General features: G+C 43.2%; 1 protein-coding gene across 1 annotated transcript in view; it reads right to left on the bottom strand.

Moving 5' to 3' along the window:
* Nucleotides 1-24,874, bottom strand: part of LOC124619988 (leucine-rich repeat-containing protein 24) — a 67,546-nt gene that overhangs the window by 21,358 nt on the left and 21,314 nt on the right. Inside the window, exons 2-4 of the mRNA XM_047146652.1 lie at nt 20,753-23,000; nt 9,407-9,487; nt 9,217-9,277 (exon numbers count right to left, since the gene is read on the bottom strand). Of these exons, the coding sequence (XP_047002608.1) occupies nt 9,217-9,277; nt 9,407-9,487; nt 20,753-22,427 (1,817 nt within the window). The 5' untranslated portion in view covers nt 22,428-23,000. The remainder of the gene's footprint in view (nt 1-9,216; nt 9,278-9,406; nt 9,488-20,752; nt 23,001-24,874) is intronic.

The following is a 24,874-nucleotide window of genomic DNA, read 5'->3' as shown; positions in this document are numbered from 1 at the left end:
CGACAATTTATATTATTGATGGACACATGTTACAAAAGAATGCACATTACAAAAGATCACAAAATTATGTAAAAAGAATTCCTACATTGTTATTTTCTATGTCAGTGACATTACCCGTTCGAGTACTACCAATACCCATAGCTAAATCTTTGTGAACCTGTATATGGGATTGCTTCATGGACAGAAATCTGTTTTTGAGCTAATGGAGTTACGAAAGTACATTTCTTCATGCATTCTTACATAAAAAAGTCGTGTTAGTTCTTGTCTGTAAATACTGAATGTCGAGGATCTAGGGGTGTCTCAGGATTATACGTACCCTACGTAGTGCTGAGGCAGTACATAGTAGCGATATTATCGTGACTTACTTGAGATTGACTACCAGAATACTTAATACTTTTTTAATACATTTAACAAGCACTTAGGAAAACGTTTGTAATATCGCTTCTTTTCTTCAGTTGGGGTGCTACATATATTGTAGTGTTTGCGCAAAGGTTGGTTAAAAATCACGTAAATACCATATCCGTCTAGTTGTACCAGATCGGTGGTTGTTAATCAGTCACATGGATGATATTTGTGTCGCCCAACTGCTTGTCTTGCAAACTACAGTACTGTGCGGTAAGCAATACGAACATTAGGCCTATTGCAGGTACGTCTACTGGACATACATTGCTTCTAAATTTAAATCGTTGCTTACCTAGAAAATTGGTGAGTTGCTTCTTCTTCGCCGGCAAAGTGAGATTATAAACTGTTTCTTCCCACTGACTTTTTTCGACCTACTGATTTGAATTTAAATCGAATACACAGCCTCTCACGGTATCAGTTTCGATGTTCTGTATCAAACGCCACGTTGTGAAAGCAACTCACAAACTCAGTTCTGAATGTGGTTGCTAATGTGAGAGTGCAATCATGACTTGCACCAAACCATCCGACTGGTTCCCTCTTTGTTGTTCAGTTGTTCACCGAGAGTGCACCTCTTGCATTTCGGTTCTTGAAAACTCACTTGTGGCAATTAGATGTGTAACCAGCCATACTACACAAACTTTAATGTTTCCTGGTTGTTGTCGACTAAATTATTACTAACCCGTCGACAGCGCATGAGAGACCTTGCTATTGGTTCGAACTCTTCAATACCATGCGTTGTGTCGTCCGAACAAGACACAGCCAGGTAAAAAGAACCACAGGCGCAAAGATGCGAGCTGTTGCCAATTTCGCGAGTTCCACCAGCACCAAGGGCGTTGAGGATGAAGAATCGACTTCGCTTCGGGCAGTTGCTGGCGAGTACAATCCGCCAATGACCGGACGAAATGGTTCAAATGGCTCTGAGCGCTATGGGACTTTACATCTATGGTCATCAGTCCCCTAGAACTTAGAACTACTTAAACCTAACCAACCTAAGGACAGCACACAGCACCCAGCCATCACGAGGCAGAGAAAATCCCTGACCCCGCCGGGAATCGAACCCGGGATGACCGGACGACAACGGACAGAAGCCTACTCGGAAGATAGGAGAGCAGCTCTCGCCCACTTGGTTATATATCATCGTCCAGGGCTGACATACAAGGGAATGGTCCATTAAGACATGTCGAAATCTACCCTGAAATTTTTACACAGAAATAAGACAACGAATGAAATACACTGTTAAAAGTTTAGCTACTAAGACGCACTGCAAATATTAAAATGAAATCTGAAAATTGTCAGTTTCGTAGCGCGCCTGGCGGCGGTAGAAATGTAGATGTAAAGGACGTTTCAGCTTACTGTTCGTTGATAGTTTCTCTGGCACTACAGAACGCAGTTACTATTTTCTCGAATTAACCACTCAAGTAACATCTATCACACATTATCAGTTGCTTTTTTCCAGTATTTCTAAGTACTGACAATACCGATAAAGCTGAATTAATATTATTGTGCTTTCGAAATGCATGCCTGCTAATTATACCTTTCTCTTCTTTAAGTTTCACAGTACTGTAGAATCCAATTAACGTTCTCAATTTAGCAGTGCTGCAATGTGAAGAACGTGGTTTCCAGCCGAAATCACCTACTTCTCCTGAGGACGAGCATATGTGTCATTTGTTAGTTGATTTCCTTGACATTCATTCGAAAGGTATCGCCATTTCGTTTGAAATCGGGGATATGATAGAAGAAACAGATAATAACTGTCACGATTCCATGAATTAAGGTTTGGACGACGTCAGTTGTGCCATTAACAGTTCTGAAGAAGAATACCTTCCAAGCCTAAGAAAACACATACTACAACAGCTTTCAGTGACAAAGAAAAGTCAGTGAAATATTGGTTAAACGAGGGAGGGAAGAAACGCTTGAAGCTACGCAGTGTGCAAACGCGTTTTTGCTTCGTAAAATCGTAGCGTGAACTGTACAAGTGGAAGAATAAATTACATGTATTAAGAAATATGCACAAAAAGGAAACACGAGACCATCAGAATGTAAAACTGTTCTAAAGATTTAGAACTTCTCGGGGAATCTGGCATGATTATTGCTAATTTCCAGGCTTCGTCGACATAGCTACGCAGGTTCAAGAAATGGTACAGAATAGGAAGTCTAAAAATTACCAAGCATACGTCACGTAAACATGTACAGCGGCTGCCAGTGATTGACAATGCTGTAGAGAAATTCATAGATGACTAAAGACGAAACTTGCTGTTATCCCCGCAACTGCTGTTTACAACGATTTCGTGAGAGAACTCCGTGCACACAGCACCACAGCACTTTACCATTTTCGGCTGGAAAAAAGACGGAGTCGGTTGGCCAATCAATGAAAGAAATGACACATTCATATACCATAATGCCAGTGATACGTATGAGTGGTTTACTGTTAACGCAGCTGCACATCTGTCTTGAAGAACGGCAAGGCAAATTAGAACAAAAAAATGGTCTATCTAGTTGTAAAAATCTTGTAATCAAGTATCAAAATCTGGAAAAATGCGAAAGAATAATTTTCAACATTTCGTTCGAAACGTGTCCTACCTTCTGCAGAAATTGATTCATTGCTTTTGTTGTATTCACGGTCTGGACATAACAGCGCCTCTGTTTTTGTGGAGTACGACGAAAAATCTATAGATTTAATGTGGATTCCACCTGGAACTGCTAGTGCGATTCAACCTCTCGATAAAGAATTTTTTCCAACGTTTCAGGAAAATATCAGACAACATAATTTCCCATACCTCTCTCTCATTTCAGGTTCATCAGCGGAACAGGATCCTTAAGTTCCAGTCATGTGTGCATTATCAATTTTCTTCTTCACGCTTTACGAATTTGATCAGGTATACCTGGTATGCACCGCAGTATGCAGAACAACGTCCGGGTAGCAGTTACTTCTGTAAAATATCTGGGAGTATGCGTGCGGAACGATTTGAAGTGGAATGATCATATAAAATTAATTGTTGGTAAGGCGGGTACCAGGTTGAGATTCATTGGGAGAGTGCTTAGAAAATGTAGTCCATCAACAAAGGAGGTGGCTTACAAAACACTCGTTCGACCTATACTTGAGTATTGCTCATCAGTGTGGGATCCGTACCAGATCGGTTTGACGGAGGAGATAGAGAAGATCCAAAGAAGTGCGGCGCGTTTCGTCACAGGGTTATTTGGTAACCGTGATAGCGTTACGGAGATGTTTAATAAACTCAAGTGGCAGACTCTGCAAGAGAGGCGCTCTGCATCGCGGTGTAGCTTGCTCGCCAGGTTTCGAGAGGGTGCGTTTCTGGATGAGGTATCGAATATATTGCTTCCCCCTACTTACACCTCCCGAGGAGATCACGAATGTAAAATTAGAGAGATTAGAGCGCGCACGGAGGCTTTCAGACAGTCGTTCTTCCCGCGAACCATACGCGACTGGAACAGGAAAGGGAGGTAATGACAGTGGCACGTAAAGTGCCCTCCGCCCCACACCGTTGGGTGGTTTGCGGAGTATAAATGTAGATGTAGATGTAGACCATTTCTGACTCCACCCCAGTTCTGCGTAAATAAAACTAGTGGTTACTACGAAATGCCTGAGTGCATCAGGTTTTCCTTCGTACAGTGTGCCTGGTTCAAGAAAAAATGTTTGTTTTTGTCACTCAATAGACACTTCACATTTTTGTTACGACTACAGGGAATAAACAAGGAACTGTTTCACTGGTAGTCAAATGTACAACGTTCAAACATTATTATAAGGAATGGTCTAGAGGAATTGCTGTAAAATTTTGTACAACAAAGCACATTTCATTTCAACAAATTACAAGTCCTCAGTGGTGGAAGTCGTCTGTGACATCAGACTCTGCCATGATTTTATTTTCTCTCCTAGCCACATTCGTCACAATTACATGTGGAAGAATTGAACTGCGGATATGAAGTTATTCAAAAAAATGTTTGTATAGTTTAATCTAGAAAACAAGCTTACAAGCTGGAGCAATAGGGAATTCAGTCTGGTGTAGCCGGTAGGCCTCTTGCGGCTCTTTCAATTGGACTCTTCTGCAGCTACCTTCCCCAGTTACCTAATCGGAAATTGGAAACCTGGAGCTTAGCGTGGAATCCGAACCACACGTCTTTAGTGGCCACTCCAAAATCTGTGAGAAGTGAATGCGGTTAAAAGTCATAGTGAAAAAGTTTTGGTCGGGATGGGATTTGATCGCACGCTATCTGGATCACGAAGCTTGCGCTTTGCCGCTAGACAATTTTTGTTTTAGAGAAAACAAAAACAAAAAAGAGGATGACCATTAGACCTTACACACCTAGTGGAAACGCTAGCTGTGTAACATCTTGATATGATGCCCGACGTCAGTAATTAGTGTTCTGTTTATACATTTCCCCTCAATGGTAATTAAAAGCCAAGGAAAAATGGCAGCCGACATACTAGGGACGTTGTGGACCAGTGCTAAGGAGAGATAGCGTTGCAATTCCGTGTAGAGTGATTCGCCGAATCGCACGGTACGCGGGTAGGGCTGTACAAAACGTTATTATAAGCTGCCCTTAGCGTGGCAAGAATGTGTAACTCCAATATTCCTTACAAAATACTTGCTATGCTTCTTAGCAGCTAAGATTTTGGCAGCATATTTCTTTCGTTGTTTTTTCACGTAAAGAATTTCAGGTTAGGTTTGGCCATGTCTTGTAGGCCCATTCCCTTGTTAGACAGTGATCTCTTGAAGTGAACACACAGTAGTCGTAAATTGCATTTGCTATGTACTGTGAAGTTTACCTAAGATTATCTGCACTAAGCAATTGAGGTCCTCTTTGTGTTATATTACTAGCAGTGTTCTAGACTTTATATTTCAACTAGATAAGTAGATCTTTCAATTCATTTGTATGACGTTGTTACTAATTTGATGGAGTGTTGTAAAAACCTTCGTTCTCCTAACCTGTTACCTGATCTGGGGATACAGCTGTGTAATAGTGGTAGGGAGAAATTCTCTCAGCGATGGACTGCTCCGAAAGCCGTTTCAGGAGCTCACAAACTCGGTCTCCACAGAAGCAGCAACGAGGCCTTTACAAAACTGGCGACGAGGGTTTACAAAACCATGTACGTGACGGACGTCACGTGGCTTCACTGGACGTTCGCACTCTTGTGGTGGAAATAAAGGCAACTGAGTGGTTCGCAGCAGGATGCCCTCTTTGCTCTAGATGTGTGGCAAATATGGGAACATTGTCCTGGTTGAGTATTTAAATAACTTGGTGAGATGAAACTTCCTGGCAGATTAAAACTGTGTGTCGGACCGAGACTCGAACTGGGAACCTTTGCCTTTCGCGGGCAAGTGCTCTACAAACTGAGATACCCAAGCACGACTCACGTCGCGTCCTCACAGTTTACTTCTGCCAGTACCTCGTCTCCTACCTTCCAAACTTTACAGGAGCTCTCCTGCAAACCTTGCAGAACTAGCACTCCTGAAAGAAAGGATATTTCGGAGACATGGCTTAGCCACAGCCTGAGGGATGTTTCTAGAACGAAATTTTCACTCTACAGCGGAGTGTGCGCTGATATGAAACTTCCTGGCAGATTAAAACTGTGTGCCGGACCGAGACTCGAGTTCGAGTTTTAATCTGCCAGGAAGTTTCATATCAGCGCACACTCCGCTGTAGAGTGAAAATTTCATTCTAGAAACTTGGTGAGATGAATATTTTAAGATTTCGAGTATACTTCTACCCATATTTGTAGGCAGGATAGTCAATGTAGAAGTTAGAAAATTAAGGAAGACTTTCAGAACTACAAAAAATTGAAACTACTGAGCTGCTGTGCTGCTTGAGACTTTCCAGAAGGAATAACTGCTTTAGTAGTTCAGGAGCGTCGCGTTACAGTGTGTATGTTTTGTGTAATATACATTTTTTTAGATTTTTATCTCCATTTTTACAGTCACCCCCTTCTGTACGCTCTTTTCCATAATGTTCCCCCTTTTTATATATATGTTCAGCTATATTGTCTCCTTCATGTTGTTTGAAATGTCTTCTTGTTATGTACTTTCTGTCTCTCGGCTGAAGAGCAGCGCCTATGCTGTTGCCAGCCCTTCCAGGATGGGGAATTGAAATTCAGTAATGCGAAAAAACCAGCAACACGTCAATAAGCACCTGAAGATGACGACAAGTGGTCTTGTTGAAATATTTTGCAGCTTTCACAACTTTATCCGACGCGACGACCGTCAACCAATGAAGCTCATGAACTGCTGAAACTTTCAGCGTACCAACTTGTAGGCCGCTATTCAGAAGTCTACAATATGACCCACTTTGTGCCACAGTGTAAAAATATGCATGTATTTGATGCTGTCGCTAAAAAGTCAATTAGTCAGCCCTATTTAACTGAGCAAAACTGGCACACCTTAAGGCTATCTGTCTCTTCGTAGATATTCTGTCTTTTCAGACTGGTGCTACTAGTGCGAATGTGTTGCGCCATCTGGGGGAATAATCCAAAGATACAGACAAGTAGCACATTTGATGGCAATCAACCTCTTTCTCCTTTTTTTTCTTTCTTTTTTTTGAAATACGCCGCACACAGTTGCTTTTGCGGAGCGGGTGTTATCGTACTTTACACTGTAGATATAGAAACGATAAATGCACAGACTGGCATCTAAGGGCGTTTCTCTAAGACTGAAGGCTACGGTCGATCTATCGACACATACTTCCTTCCCTGAGTGCTCTTTATTTCGTAATTTATAATGATCTATGGACAGGTCACAGAGCACTTGTAATTACATAATAAAACATGGGCAAATAGCACGCTAGAAAACGTTTAAGTTTTATAAAGATTTTTCAATTTGCTTCCATTTTTACCATATATCTACTTATAGTTAAAATGACGTCATTCCTCGTGAAATACATAAACTTAAAATTTGGTGTACATCCTGTCACACAAGGAATGTTACTAATGTCAGGCCAAGCAATTGTAGATTGGAAATGGGAAAAGCTGACACTGCGAAAATGTCAAAATGTAAGAAAACAGAAGCATACAATGACGGATTCAAATTACAAACAGCGTTATTCGAAGGAATGCCATTTATGACAGCTTTACATCATTTGTAACGTCTGACAGAAGACGCATTGCAAAATTTATAACAAGTTTGCAAGTAAAAAGTAATAACCTAAAAATTTATTTAAAGATGTAACTCCCATGCTTCACTTCCAAAGAATCACTGATTGTGCGGGACATCACCTCACATATTTATGAACACTACCAAGGAATACAGCATTGACATCACTGGCACAACGAGAAATAAAATTGGCTCTGTTTAAATCAGCTGCCGTCCTTTTCTTCAGCTTTTAATTTATTGGTCTGTGGAAGTCGAGGAATATTCCCTGGAATGTGAAGAGCATGCTGTTCGGAACCCAAAATTAAACGATTTTTTTTTTTATTATGTCACTGTGTTGCACAACATCTAATTAAATTCAGAGTTCAACTTAGCCTACATTGTGTTGTGGCGGTTGTTTTTGAGCAAAGCATTTCCTTTCCAGAACGAGATATTCACTCGGCAGCGGAGTGTGCGCTGATATGAAACTTACTCCTGTCAGATTAAAACTGTGTGCTGGACCGAGACTTCAATTCGAGACGTTTGCCTATCGGGGGCAAGTGCTCTACCATCTCAGGTTTTTTTTTATTTTTTTTTTTATACAGAATGCAGCTAACCCTCTGACCGAACACGCTGAGCTACCGTGGCGGCACGTATTGATGTTATTAGTCGGTTAATATCATCTTAATATTTGAGCGTTTTGTCACCCAAGGTGGTACACGTTGCACCGATGGGGACAATACGCTGAAGTCCATCTGAGCTACCCAAGCACGACTCACGCCCCGTCCTCACAGCTTCACTTCTCCCAATAACTCGTCTCCTACCTCCCAAATTTTACAGAACCTCTCCTGCGAACCTTGCAGAAATAGCACTCCTGAAAGAAAGGATGTTGCGGAGACATGGCTTAGCCACAGCCTGGGGGATGTTTCCAGAATGAGATTTTCACTCTGCAGCGGAGTGTGCGCTGATATGAAACTTCCTGGCAGATTAAAACTGTGTGCCGGACCGAGACTCGAAATCGTGACCTTTGCCTTTCGCGGGTGGGTGCTCTATCACTTGCCCGCGAAAGGCAAAGGTCCCATATTCGAATCTCGGTCCGGCACACAGTTTTAATCTGCCAGGAAGTTTCAGCATTTCCTTTGTTTCTTACATATGGCTTTCTTTGACTTGTAGCTCATTACCCTTCTTTATGTTTCTAATCTTGCCTGTCCTTCGCATCAAAACACTGAACACAAAAGTTTCACGTCGGTGGTAACGAAAATGACGTAAACTTGAGAAAAGCTGTTTATTATATGTTTGCACTGCAGTTAGAACCGTGCGGAAATTCATCATTGGTCGTGTCACGAACAAAGCAATTTACCTGCGCCAAAGATAGTGGAGATATTTCATAGTACAAGCAGGCTCATCTGGTACGGGGTTCCCGGGTTCGATTCCCGGCGGGGTCAGGGATTTTCTCTGCCTCGTGATGGCTGGGTGTTGTGTGCTGTCCTTAGGTTCGTTAGGTTTAATTAGTTCTAAGTTCTAGGCGACTGATGACCTCAGCAGTTGAGTCGCATAGTGCTCAGAGCCATTTGAACCAACCATCTGGTACGTCCAACGTACCTCAAATTATTAGCCATGGCAAGTAGAGCCGAAGTTGCACGTTGCAATACAGGCTTAAGACGAGGTATCAACAGTTACAAGATAGAAATAATACTGGCAACTGCGATGCGTTTGCACCGTGTGGCGCACTGACCTGCTGTGCGGCAGCGTGCGGTACATGAAGGGGTGGTGCGGGGGCGGCACGGCGGCGGCGTGCGGGGGCGGCGGAGGCACGCGCGGCAGCCCGAAGTCCAGCGGGTAGCCGTCCGGGTCGTGGTAGGGGTCGAGCGCGCCCGGCGACGGGTGCACGTCCGCGGTGTGGTGCTGGTGCGGATGGCCGTGGCCGTGAGGCAGCTGGTGGTGGTGGCGCAGCGGGTGCAGCGGCACCACGTTCTCCATCGCCTCCTGGTAGCTGCCGCTCTCGCCTGCACACGTCCCTGTCCACGTCAGGGGTCACCTTCACAGTCAGCGTCTAGAGCTAGAGTCAAAACTACTGTTCTTGCAATGCCAGAGTGTCACTAAACACTCAGTTTTGACAGTGAAATGGTGAATTCGTGGTAACTATTGTTTATGGGACAGGTGACTGACTAACAAGGCAAGTAACTCCAGAAAATAACGGTAGCCATCACAGCTGGTGAAGTAAAATCCCGGCTGAAAGACCTAGGTATTAAGCAGGGCCGACAAAAACATATTTACCCCCCCCCCCCCCCGCCCCCCTCCAGTAGACCTCAAACTAACATCGCTTCTAGCCTCAATGATGAAGGCAGTTTGGCGAGGAAGAGTCTGCAAAATCACGGTATATTGATAATTTTTACTTATGGATCGTCTGACGGCAACTGAATAAAACACAATTTTAGTTCCATACGTGCTTCGCCTTTATTTTCTGTAAGGCATCATCAGTGGCAGGTTGCGTAGATAATTTATTACATATTACGCTCCTGTTGCATTTTTGTGTTGCTCTTCTTCTTATGAATGCCAATTTGAACTGAACGCTTGTTTCAATGCAATGTCCATAAGTAAAAATTATCAATATACCGCGATATTACACGCAACTGCGGAAGACAGGACAACAACAGTTGGAGAGTCTGCAAGTTTATCCAAGTAGGCCACATCCAAGTTAAGGCGTTCATAGCAGATTTGGTCTTGTACAAGTACCAACGTTAGGTGTTGTTGATTGCTGCTTTTGATCTATTGTTAGACGAGGGCTATTCGGAAAGTAAGGAACGATAGGTCGCGAAATGGAAACCACAGTGAGAATCAAAACTATTTTACTTACAACGGTTAGCTACACCTTCCAGCTACTTCTCTACAAAGTCGCCACTCAGACTTAGACATCTGTCATAGCGGTTTGCCAACTTTTAAATTCCCTCGATATACAAGACAGCCGCCTGTGCTTTTCGACAATTTTCTACTCTAGATTGCAGCTCGCTGTCTTCATAGCCAGCGGTACATCTGAGCAGAGATGAACCACAGGGGTAGCCAATTACGGGCTGTATTGTGCGTGATCAAACACTTCCCATAAAAAACGCTGCAGGAGCACCTTCATTGCCCCTGCAGAGTGCGGCCGAGAATTGTCACGTCGAACGAACCGCATGACAGTTATGTTTGGCGGATTGCATGGATTCAGGAGAAATCTTTCGCCAGGCCCTCATACTTGGCGGGAGAGACTAATTTCTAGCCATCTTTACGTTCTCTCTGTGATCTCAGAACTGAAAAGAGCGACATGATGCGATCGACGGGAGTGCCTAACGCATCTGTGCAAAGCTACATCAGATTTTCACTGTATTTTTCAATTCGCAACCGATAGTTCCTTACTTTCCGAATAACCCTCGTAAGTAGTCTCAGACATTTCTATGGGATTAACATCAGGTTATTTGGTGAGCCACTGAAGATGCGATAACTTACCAAAGATGTGGGTTAATTCAGCAACATACACTTTGCAGACCCGTCGAAATCTTGGAGGACAAAAGTGTTCACAGAACACATCGTGAAGATACAGAACAGAGAGTAACTGATGGTCACTGATAATGTTGAAATGAACATGCGTGAGCTCATATCGAGGTACAAAAAACACCTCAAAAATGTGACAACCACCTGTGGACTGAACAGTAACCTTTCACAACCTGTTGGTTGAAGGACCGCATGGGCTACCATTGCTGTCGATGCCTTGCATCGATTGAAGAGAAACAAAATCGTGACTCGTCGGATACATCTGCAGGCCTTCAGTCAGCTGTGTGGAGTTTTTGTTTTGACCGTTTGAATGAGAATGTACTCCTTAAAACGCCATTGTCAGCAATGTTCTTTTGCGAGACAGTACAATCGCGACGTTTATCTCGAAATATTCAGAATTTTTCTCGGGAACTGAATGATATAAACGACAACACGAGTTCCTGTCTCGTGCGAAACGGACAGTCAATGACAAGGCATAACACTTTTCTCCAGTCCCTGTCGGTTAGGATATTTTTACGACCACTGTTCTTATGCAGCGTTACATCGCTACGAGTGGTACACAATTCTCTGCAGACTCGTTTGATAGTCTTCACTGGTACACCAACAAATCGAGCTAATCAGTCACAGTGTGATCATCGGCACGTCCAAATACATTACCTCTTTTCTACAATTTTTTCACGTGTTCATGCGCTTGTTCCATAAAACTGACTGGCACACGCTTATCACCTCTCTGCTACGACTTACATGGGCAGTGAAATACCATCTACAGTGCTAGAATGTGAAAAACGAGTTCTTTTAGGAGGGAACTAACGTTTATTCCGATGGGTTCATGAAGGCTAAAGCTTAAGTTCTGCGTAACCCTAACCGCTACGTACAGTAATGGTGGAATTCATCTGCTTAAACTTGTTTGAGATACCAGTTTTTCAGAAGCGTGGACGGGAGATTATTTACGGCATCTCGTTGTCGAAGCACTTATTACAGAAGGATGGTAAGCTTCGTTTCGACGTTCGAGGGAGCTAAACCGACCGGTTTCTTTCCCATATATTCATAAACGTAAGACTGCCTTCAGAGAATGTTGGAAGGAACGTTCGTGGTGAAACCAGAAGTATCATTATACAAACAGGATCTCGCAAAGACGAGGTTTCTGTTAGGCAAGCTTCTAGTGAATCTCGATGACCGGATGACTTTCCGGTACAAGTTACTACACAAAGAATCTAACTAATACTTCAACAGAAATACGACTTCTTAGTCGCAATATAGGCTAATGAAAAACCTTGTCTAAAGGACTGCTTAAGAATTGTTGTTTTACAGGTAGGGTGAAGCCTAACATATCTCCCAGCGTACCTTATCAAATGCACTGTGACGAGTTTATACTATCTCTGCCAAATGAATCCACGCCAGCCAGTTAATGTGTCCTGAGGCCATCATAGCTTAAACAAAAATTCAGAGAACTTGAATGCTGAGTTTATATGTTATCAATACATCTGCTTCAGCTCTTAGAGATTGTATAACGCTCTATCCACGCTGTGTTTCTCCCTCCTGAATGATTTTCGTAAGACCACAGCAAAGCTGTTGTCATACCTAACGGAACAGTTTGGAGGTATATAACTAAAACTACATTCTTAATGGATTGTATCCAGCAAATAAGTTATCCGCTATAGCATGACAATTATCTACTAAATCGGTGATGAAATTTTCAACAAATTTGTAATCAACTCTGAGGGATCTTCTTTACACAGCAACTAAGTTTGCGGCTATGGATTTTAATATAATTTATACAAATTCAGAAGAAAAGCTATTGGGAACAACGGGTGTAAGTAACGACACATAGTCCTGCGCTTTGAAATCGAAGGATTAAAGCTTAAGAATTGGTAGCGGCGAGCTGCGGGAAGACGTACGGACGTCGGGCATAACCTGGTCCGCAAGTTCCCGGCATAATCTGCAAGCTTAAATTTTACTGCAGCTCGACGATAGCCTGTACGGATTGGAGGCAATATCACCCTGGCTGGAATTCTGTAAGTCACACCTCCTTCACACCTGAGTAAAGTTCAGTGTTGTTTTCTTATTTTGGGTTCTTGACATCCTAAGGCCAATTCTCTGTTACATAGTATTTGACGTGCTATAGTAACTTGCCTATGAGTGGTTGAGTACATGATCATCGGTTAGTGTACGGCTCCAGGCCATATGTCGTTCAAGTGTACGAGTATTCCCTGTTATAAGTTCCATGGACGGAATTAAATTATAGCATAATTTGTGTGGGATGCCAAGCAACCTTTGTAGATGAGTATGCTTGAGTTATTGCATCAGATAGCGCCGATAATTTCGCTTCTAAGTTATAGTAACTTCAAGGAGTGTTAAACTTATAACTTGTATCGGTAGTCCCCACTCATTGTGAAACTTGGCCGCTCGTTCCCTGTTCGCTGGGACAGCCGTTTGCTGTAGCTCTCAGCTTACATTGAATTTTGGGCAATTGTATTTTTATTAAGGGTCATTGTCAGCTTTCCTGCTGGTCTGTACCGGTTGGGACTTACATTTAAATCGCATGTATTCTCAACTGAACTTGTATTTTGAACAATTGTAATTTTATTTAAGGGTCATTTTCAATGTTCTGTTGAAGTGTCTCGTTTGGGATTTATATTTAAATTTTATACTTTTCCAGTTTGTTTTACGAGACTGCGTATTTTATTGATTAAGGGATTTTCTGATCAAATTTTATATATTGTTAAGCAGCCTTCCAACAGTCACAATCAGTGGCGTGACTTGTCATTCTCATATTTATTTGTGAGGTACCACAGTGGTAATCACAGTTTGTTCGCGGATTTTCTTTCTTAGGAAAAGAACGGGTTCTACTTATTTTCCTTTGAATGGGATGTACATAGTCACAAAAGAAAAATGTAATCTATCTGTCAAGGCTAACTCTACATTTTGCAGATCAACAATTTATAACATCTACTTCTTAATTTATCATCAAAATATAACACATCTGACTAAGGACACACTCCACTATTGGTCAAAGGAAGCGACAAGATAGTATAAAAATTCTTAACAAACGGTAAACACCATATAGCAAATCAAAAATGTGGCATGTATATTAAGCCACTTTGTGGAACTAGATGCAAAGCGTGAAACAGAAACTTGATATGATGAATTGCTAAATAAAATGAGCGCAATAAAGTTAAGAAAAGAAAGTGTGTTAAAATTTTATAAAACAATTTCCTTACCATATTTTGTGCAAAGAAATGTGACATGGACATTAACAAAATTTAACACTTCAGTACAAGAAATTTCGAAATGCATTTCTTGAGGTATCTTGTAGGATATAATCAGCATGATAAGAAAAGATATGATACAATGGGCACATTATTAACAATTTTCGCAATAACAGAGGGAACAGCCCGTCTTTAGAGTAACGAGAGGGAAGAGGGTTATCACGATTAACATGATAGATTACCAAAGAAATTTCACAATTTTAACTCGCAGGGAAGAAGGAATATAATACAACTGAAGACTAGATAGAAAGATTTATCAATGTCTTTACATGAAGGAGTCGTCCTGGAGGAAAAAGAAAAGTTCGGTTAGGCAGGAGAATTTAGAGGAGTTTGTATTTGCATCGGTTCCACTTCATCGGTACATACGCAGATCGAACACGTTTAACAGGTTTTCGCATAATAACGACTGCCAGCACCCTCTGTGAACATAGACGAAATAAAAAAAAAACTTTCTAATATCCTGTTCAGTGCCACCCTTCAGGAGTGGAAAACATTTAAATGTAAGAAAGGGCTGACAGCAAAAACGGCGTGGGTCCACAGATGCCACGCTGTTTGGTACGACACAGAAAATATGATAATTACAAAACCTAGTCAAACCAAGCTATGTCTATACATAAAAAATCGATTTGTCTTGCATTCTGGTAAAATAGATAACGTAATTCTAACATTTCCTGGACGATGAATATTCTGTACTGATCGCATTCATCACTTACCAGTGTCACCCTTACTATTCCATTCGCCATCACTAACTAGGGCGCTGTCGACGGAACGTTATACTCTAATTCAGTCCTTCCTTCCTTACGACATTCGATTGTTGCCTGTCTAAGATGAAAACTGAAGTCTGCCGAAAAAAGACCTCTTTATATTTGAGTTGCTCGCTCACAGTATCGATAATGTTAATCTCAAAGAAAAACGTATCACTGTGTACCAGAAGGAGGGGAAGTTTATTGGTCCAATTGATGGGGTTTTCTACATTTAAATTAAATTATTCAAATTTATTGTGAATCTAAATCTATAAATCGTTATGATACGCTATGTCTGAGATCTCTATTTTCTTGTGAGGTTTTTTCATGATTGATCTCAATACAGTACCACAGGAACCCACGGAACAACCTGACACATCGACTCTATGCAAAATCAACTCAGGATTATCAAATTTTCGTATAATAGATGAAGTATTTAATCGACATCTTTGTTCATGCTTGCGTTACGATAATACTTTAACCTACACAAATCTAGAATAGCTTCAACAGAATAACTGGCAGAGTTAAAATCACAAAGTAATAAGTCGGTATCCACCGAAATGATTAGCCATCTCCACAGTCAAATGACAGTCGGACGCACATGATATAAACGTCAGGAAGTTAGTTGTTCTGATAACGAAAAGATAACTTCCAAAAACGAGCATTGGCCTGTGATTACGTCTTTCTATGAGAGACCCGTTCTCCAAGTAGGGCTGGACGAGTAACTTTCGCAGGAGAGCTGGTATGAATTTGGAATGACGGAAAGAGGGAAGACGCACGTGCATAGCTGAAGTTGTGAAATTAGTTTGTGTGACTTGCCAAGGTAGCTCAAGTGGTACCCGTTTTCCATATTAAATACATCAGTCTAAGCTCAATTGTGAGTTGCACTACAACCTCTCAGGAGGTTTAATGATTGACATTCAATAAATTTTACTTTGACATGTTCTGAGTTAATTGAGCATTTCTGCATCAGTAAAATACTTTAGTATATTCTTCTTGTACTTTACTTTGCGGTGCTCTTGCTATGCAAAAGCTTCAAATAGGTAGTATCTTCGACAGGTAGTCATCACCCTCCACAAACCATTCATTTCCACGTAAAGAAACAATTAACAACCTGTTTCAGTTTTGAAATGGACGTTCAACAACTTCTTTTTTCCCAGCAAAAAATTAAGGAAACAATGACTGCATGATTAATCGTACCAGCAAACGACAGCGATGAGTATTAAGAAAAAATACTGAGAAATTAACTATCGTTAACAGTTGCAAATATATTCAAAATCACTACATGTATGTTAGAGCACAAGTATATTACTTTCTACAGTCTTATTTGTTAGGTTGATGTACTGCCCCTCCAACTCAGCAAATTCAGATGAATGCCATGAATTATCAAAGTCCTTAACTACATTTTATAAGATTTAAAACGACCGCAACTTGGCTTCCAGCATAGCTGAATTGTGGTCGAATCATGTGAATTGTTAACCACCACTAAACGTCGATGTTCCTCGCGATACCTGGTGCTGACTGATCTGAATCAGACATGGAACAGGAGAACGACTGTCACTCTGTGCACCTAGGGATGGTGACACTTTCCAACCGGCAACTGCTGCTGGGTGCAACAGATGGTGCCACAAATTGTTTAAAGCTAGTTTAATACTACCCCTTACGTGCTTTCCCAAGATCTTTGGAAGAGATACAGCAAGGTGGCTATAAAGCAACTGAGTAGATGGAAAACATGAACCATATCTTCGATTACTGTTTCTTTATAATATAATTGATTGTCATTGCTAATGTAGAGGCACACAGAATAAGGTGGCCGCTACATGCACAGCCGGCATGGCAAGCATTGTGGGGGCAGTAGTGGTGGGCGTTACAGGCAGACGCTGTTGGGGAGGTGATGGCTAGCTGGAGGGGAAATGCCATTCTAAACTAAAGCCTACACTGACATTTTTTGTAAATGTTATTTGGAGCCGTTCTGCGTCCACACCTTCATGGTGACCATTTAAAAAGATCTGTCGAATATGCTTTTGTTAATCTGTGTAAAATGTATTCCTCTGAAAAAGGCAGAGATTTATTCATGCCTGGCTCCTTAACTAAATGTAACTTTCGGGGAAGTGCCATGAGTAGCGAATTTTGAGTAAAACTTAGATTTTTTTTGCCACATTAAAATTTGCTTCTTTTGGCAAATCACAGCGGAGTTTACATTGCGTTGCCTCACTAATATTATGAGCAGACGTCATTTCGGGGAAGCTCTAAAACAGTGATTTATTAAGATTACTGTATGAGATACTGAGGAACAGTAAGGTCAGTGGTGGTGATAAAACAGATCTCTGGAACAAAAATAAACGTGTGATGTCTTCACTTATGTTGTTCAGGAACACACAGCACTTCTCGTTTCACCAGCTATCAATGGCTCTTAAAAATCCCAGTCTTTCATTGAAAAAAAAAAATCTGTACTTATTGCAATAACGAAGATTTGCACGATAACCGTGTGGCAAACTTTACCATTGGCCATTAAATTTGCTACACCAAGAAGGAATGCAGACGATAAACGGGTATTCATTGGACAAATATATTATACTAGAACTGACATGTGATTACATTTTCACGCAATTTGGGTGCATAGATCCTGAGAAATCAGTACCCAGAACAACTACATCTGGCCGTAATAACGGCCTTGATACGCCTGGGCATTGAGTCAAACAGAGCTTGGATGGCGTGTACAGGTACAGCTGCCCATGCAGCTTCAACACGATACCACAGTTCATCCAGAGTAGTGACTGGCACATTGTGACGAGCCAGTTGCTTGGCAACCATTGACCAGACGCTTTCAATTGGTGAGAGATATGGAGAATGTGCTGGCCAGGGGAGCAGTCCAACATTTTCTGTATCCAGAAATGCCCGTACAGGACCTGCAACATGCGGTCGTGCATTATCCTGTGGAAATGTAGTGTTTCGCGGGGATCGAATGAAGGGTAGAGCCACGGGTCGTAACACCTCTGAAATGTAACGTCCACTGTTCGAAGTGCCATCAATCCGAACAAGAGGTGACCGAGACGTGTAACCAATGGCACCCCATACCATCACGCCGGTGGATAAGCCAGTATGGCGATGACGAATACACGCTTCCAATGTGCGTTCACCGCGATGTCGCTAAACACGTCTGCGACCATCAAGATGCTGTAAACAGACCTGGATTCATTCGATAAAAATGACGTTTTGCCATTCGTGCACACAGGTTCGTCGTTGAGTACACCATCGCAGGCTGTCCTGTCTGTGATTCAGCGTCAAGGGTAACCACAGCCATGGTCTCCGAGCTGATAGTCCATGCTGCTGCAAACTTCGTCAAACTGTTCGTGCAGATGGTTGTTGTCTTGCAAACGTCGCCATCTGTTGACTCAGGGATCGAGACGTGGCTGCACAATCCGTTACAGCCATGCAGATAAGATGCCTGTCATCACGACTTCTAGTGATACGAGGCCGTTGGGATCCAGCACGGCGTTCCGTATTACCCTCCTGAACCCACCGATACCATTTTCTGCTAACAGTTATTGGATCTCGACCAACGCGAGCAGCAATGTCACGATGCGATAAACCGCAATCGCGATAGGCTACAATCCGACCTTTATCAACGTCGGAAACGTGATGGTACGCATTTCTCCTTCTCACACAAGCCATCACAACAGAGTTCCACCAGGTAACGCCGGTCAACTGCTGTTTGTGTATGAGAAATCGATCGGAAACATTCCTCATGTCAGCACGTTGTAGGTGTCGCCACCGCGCCAACCTTGTGTGAATGCTCTGAAAAGCTAATCATTTGCGTATCACAGCATCTTCTTCCTGTCGGTTAAATTTCGCGTCTGTAGCACGCCATCTTCGCGGTGTAGCAATTTTTATGACCAGTAGTGTACTCTCTTCTTTAAGTGCTCTGCAAAACTCTCATTTCGATACTGCAACCCGTTTCAGAAATACCTGGAATGCTGTGGATATTTCACTCTGGCTTTATCGCTGGATCGTAAATATTTGCTACACTATTTCAGTTTTCTCTAGAGTGGTCACAGAGAGAGGCCTCCACTCAAGTCTGATGAAAAGGTCACTACGTTAGCTAAACTTCACATGCGCCACCATATTACGTAATATGCACCAAACACAAAATGATAGCGATCTATATTTTTCATTGCAAACATTTTTGAGTTTCGCACAGTGTCTTACTTCCGCGCAAATCTCACAACAGCTATGACTCTTAACGAAGTGACGGACACATCATCATGAAGCTGACATATAAAGCGACAAGAGACTCAAAATCAATTTTTTTTAATGAATAATTTCTGTAAAATAGTTTGAAAAATGTTGCGTTACATGCTTCTCGATTCTGCCGTCGCCGACCGGTCGAAAGGGGTTGCGCAATGTCGGCCTTCTCTTCCGAACAAACGAATGAGCTCGCCCAGAACTTTGGACGACAATTGGTCACTGCGCATCAGGCACCGGGTTCTCTTCGGACTCCACTTGTGATTGCCTAAAAGTACCTAACGCTAAACAAAATATCATTTTTTGTCATATAAATAAGAAGTAAATTCTGTCTTTTGAAACTGAATACTTTATTGGTGTGTACCAAACAAGTCTCATCTATTTGTGATAGACAAATTCAGTAGTGTATATACAGGGTGGTCGGAAAATGTCTGAAACGCTCGTAGGGGTGCTGCAGGGCAGGCTGCACCGTGACATAAATGTTAAGAAAAAATTCGATACGTTGCACCATTTCCGAGTTATTAAGCACTGAATGTAGCCAATCGGGGCATCGCGCGCTCACACTCAAGCGGCCTGCCAGGGGCGGTGTTGCCCAACGAGTGCTTTGTCTCGTTAGCTGAAACTTGAATTCGCGCGCGCAACGACCTTATTGGCTAACATCAATGCTAAATAACTCGGAAATGGCGCAACGTATCGCATTTTTTTCTTAACATTCATGTCTCAGTACAATCTGCCTTACAACATCACGACAAGCGTTTCAGACATTATGTGACCACCCTGCATAAAAGAAAGTTATTGAATTTTATGCTGATAAGATATCTGCAGTGCTTCTGGCATTTCATTTAACTACTCGTTTCTATTTAAAATTATTTAACTGTGTGACACCTGAATTGGAAGAACCGGGTACTAAAGAAATTTTCAATACACTCATCTGGTATGCGCTGAAGTGTATGAAAAGGACATAAAAACAAATTAAATGTAAAAGAACCTCATAAAAATAGGATTGTAAATGGTTACATATTTAAATGAGCCTTCGAAGACCGCTACAAATCTGGTATTGAAATAAGAATAATTAAATTATTTTCTTGTGTATTGTAGACCACTGAAGATGCCTCTCCCCAATAAGCGAAACGTGTTTGGTGCACACAAATAAAATATTTTTATACAAAAACCGAATTTTTTCTTATTTATATGAAGGTTGATAACCGAAATAGCAACTGATGCAAAATAACTCCAAATATTAACATTTATAATCAATATTCAGAACTAATAGGTTCTTGACGTCTGTGTGAATAATTCGTGCACATCCTTCACGAATTTATAACAGGCGTTATTCCGCCTCCACTGGACGTTGGACAAAGATTTATAACGACATGTCACCTTTAAACTGTTCACAGTAAATACATCTCAAAGACACACCCATCCTTTCAGAACTCTAAAGTACACTGCAAGAAGCAGGTTGAGGGACTTTTATTTGCCTTACCTCCAGCCTCCTCCCCGCCGTCTCCGTCCCCGCGATGCCTCTCCTTGCCGATGCTCTCGGTGTCGTTGATGAGGTCCGGGTTAGCCTCCAGCGCGTATGACCTCATGGAGTGGGGGCTGCCAGCGAGGCAGGGGTTGGCCGCTCCGCCGCTGCCGCCTCCGGCTGCCGCCAGCGACATCATGACGTCGTGTTGCAGCGGCGGCAGGGCGTGCGACCGTCCGTCCGCCCCCGCCCCCATCAGCAGCGCGCCGTTGGCCTTGGCCGGGGGCGGCACCACCCCCGCTGTTCCCTCTGGGGCGCGCGCGCCGCCCAGGCCCCCGGCGCCGCCCAGCCTCGTGATGGGGTTGAGAGGGGCGCCCTTACCTTGCTGCAGGGCAACCACCTTGCTGCGCTCCTTCTTCCGGCGGCGCATGCGCCTCCGTCGGCAACGTACCGCGCACGCCACCACGCCGATCAGCAAGAAGAGCACTATTACTGATATGGAGCACGCTATCGTTATTACGTACTCGTAAGGGAACGGCGGCGGCCCGACAATGGGTTCCTCCCTCACGATTATACGTATAGTGTAGTTGGAATGGCTCTTCCCAGCTGGATTCTCAGCCACACAGACAAAAGTGCCGTTGTCTTCTGTGTTGGTATTGAAGATGAACAGCTCACTCTTCTTTTCTTCTGAACCTTCCTCTACGAAGTAGTACAGGTGAACACCAGGAGCCACTAGTGAATCGTTCTGAAGTATCCTCCCTTGAAACCACCACGACACTCGAGCCTCTGGTATCGCAGACACCCTACACAAGAGTGAAACGTTCTTACCCTCAGCAATCTCAAGATACAGGGTCGTGGGGGAGACATCTGGGAGACAAGCGAGATCGTTCAAGTCCAGTGTCTTTATGAGCTCCCCTTTCAGCCGCCCAGGTGATGTACATTTGGGCTCTTCTGTATGTGGAACCTTATACGTCACCAGCCACGCCCTCAGGTCAGTTAGCCTGCAGTCACACTGCCAAGGATTCTGGTGCAGATAAATCTCGTGAAGGGTACTCGGGAGAGTGTCGGTACCCCTGATGTTGTTGAGACGGTTCCCATCCAACTTGAGCCACTCCAGATTATCTAGACCAGAAAAAGCTCCAGGTTCCACAGTTTCAATTTCACAGTCAGACAATTCTAACGTCGTCAGAAACGGCAAGGATTTGAAAGCGCCCGCTTCCAAAGATCGGATGGGGTTCCCATTCATGATGAGCCTCATGAGCGAAGGATAGTCACTGAAGGTTGCTGTGGGCACGTAGCGCAGCTGGTTCTGAGACAGGTCCAGCTCCACCAGATTGGTCAGTCCTTTGAAGGCGCGGTCGTCTATCTGAACGATGCGGCAACGGGCCAGGTAGATGCGCTGCAGGTTGATAATGCCCATCCTCTGGAAGCGTTCCCTGGGAAGCGACTGCAGGTTGTTCCCTGAGAACTCCAGCACCTGCGTACCTGGGTCTATTCCGTCTGGGATGGTGATGAGACCTTCGCCGATGCACTCCACGGTCTGTTTGCCGCCCTTCCACATGCACTTGCACGCGGACGGGCAGGCGGCGGCCAAGTGGTGTTCCAGGGAGATCAACAGCACGAAAACGGCGAGCAGCAGCAGAGGCAGCGGGGGCGGCGGAGGCGGCGGCGGCGGCGGCGATGGCCGCAGCATGGCGGCTCCACGAGCCGGCTCACCTTTCCACGGACGGGCCTCTCATGGCCGCCGCATGCGGCGGAGTGTCAGTGGGATTCCTCAACTCACGGTGTCTTCAGAACTCAAAGGAGAGCCACTTCAGATGATCCACTGACGTCTATGGTGCTTTCAACTGCCATTTTCGTGAGCAGTCCACAGGGACCACATCACGACGAATGTTACATTCTTTCTAGTACCAGAGATACAAAGCTTCCAAAACTACAGTCCGTCAATACATAAGAACCTGAGATACCGTGAGGGCCCAGGAGGAGGAGGGACACTTATTCCTGCACAACATCGTCATAACTTCGAAAGGCTGCTGTCTCAGATGAATTCACAGGATGATGTCTTACAACAGTTCGCAGATGACGTTGTTGTGATGTCCTTTTCTTTTGCAGCATTATTTCTACCTTTCTACACCAAAAACACAGCTCTCCACAACTAGTTCCGCTCACACACTGTCGTATCGAAATAAGCCACTCGACCCACCTTATAAATCCACTTTTCGGGGAAAAGATGGAAAAGCTTCAGAGATTACATTGCTCCAGGCACCTGCGAACAAAAAAAAAAGAAAAAGAAAATATTGAAATAAGCAACTTCTCAGCAACACTACACAACACATAGTAAATAGTATACACGTAATAGGACAATAGTTACTATGTAAACAGTTAAATTTATATTAAACGGTATAAAAGCAATTTTTTGATTCTTATTGGATCCGAGAAATATAAAATGAATTCAAAGTCAGCTTGAATCTCACAAGAACTCTGAAATATTTTGCGCTGATGTTCGTCCAAGCCAAGACGACAGGAAAATTTCGACACACAAATTCCCCCCATGTAATGTGCACAGAGTCTAGACCCATCGAGATGTCAAGCGATCTGCTCTCTTATGATTTCTCTACTTCATTGATGGATAGTGTATTTTCGGATGCTCTGCAATGTTCCTGACTCCTCTCATCTGTATAGCATTTCGACGACCGACCCATCCGCCTTCCCCACGAGATACGAGCTGTGTTATCTTACGCGTACTGGCTGCCTGCACTCTAGCCAGACTGCACTATTATTGGCGTAGCGCCATTATCTACGGCCGAGTTCTGTTTCTAGCGCCCGCTACGCTCTTAGTGGTGCTCATTTGTTTCTCGGAGCCCTCGAAATGCATTTGATCCCATGCTTTCGTCAACATAGATTCTTTGATGTAATGTTAAATACGCTCTAGATGTTCAAAAGTGGGGTATGAACCACCTGCGAATGTGGCATGCTTTTTGTGGCGTAGACTATCACAACAACCGAACAAAGGTAACTAGGGACTGCAGTGACACACTCGATTGAAACAAACAGCAAATCGGCAATCATCGAGCACTGCCTCAAACTTAATCATGAAACGAAACTCGACGAGTCAAGGACCCTGGTGCAAAAGTAGAATTTGCTTGACAGCGTAATTAAGCGTTCTATTGAACTGAAGAACTTTTAAAATCTAAAGTACCGTTATTCAGATTTTAATTTAAACAAGACTTTCGTCTGGTGCAGTGACTCAGCAGAGTTGTAAAACACTGTGTTAATGAAACTTTCATTAAATAACAGTGCGAGCTCCGAAAAACAAATGAGCGTAAAGGTTGTAGCGGTCGGCGAGAATCGAGCGTATGCATAAAAAGCGTAACGACAACGACAGAATCTATATCGAACATTACTTACTGCATGCTAGCTTCCGAAAGAAGACGTACGCGACAGAGAACTGCCAGAGGCTTCAGGATATGACAAAACACTGCTGTCTGCCACAGAGACGCATGAAATGCACAGTCACAGACATGACAAACCGCGGCAAATTACATCAACAGAACAACGTGCATGTATGCTTTGTAGGAATAAAAGCCGTCCTGACGCCCGCTGTGGCCGAGCGATTCTAGGCGCTTCAGTCCGCAACCGCGCGACTGCTAGGTCTCAGGTTCGAATCCTGCCTCGGGCATGGATGTGTGTGTTGCCCTTAGGTTAGTTGGGTTTAAGTAGTTCTAAGTTATAGTGGACTAATGACCTTAGATGTTAAGTCCCATAGTGCTCAGAGCCATTTGACAAGCCGTCCTGCCAACTGGAGAGTGTACCCAGAGTACCAAAGGCGTTATAACCTTACACCACCACCACAAAATTTCGACGCAAGACTGCAGCACCTAGCCACTTAATTAAACCCCAATGACCGACTATAACTGAAGACAGTCGAGACCGACATTCAACACAAAGACAGAATGCACACACTTACGCACATGCCACAGACACACAATCGACAAACGAGTACGGAATTAATAATGACACTTCCATTGGTAGCTCATTGAGACAGAAGAAGACACTTATAGTCACAAGAATAACACCTGACACGACTGGAAAGATCAAGAGTACAGCGGACAAAATTTGATCAGCCATGGACACAATGAG

The sequence above is a fragment of the Schistocerca americana genome, chromosome 6, assembly GCF_021461395.2.
Source record: "Schistocerca americana isolate TAMUIC-IGC-003095 chromosome 6, iqSchAmer2.1, whole genome shotgun sequence".
In the NCBI taxonomy this organism is placed as follows: Eukaryota; Metazoa; Arthropoda; class Insecta; order Orthoptera; family Acrididae; genus Schistocerca; species Schistocerca americana.
Note: the sequence above shows the minus strand (reverse complement) of the source record. Positions and strands in the feature narration are given on the sequence as shown.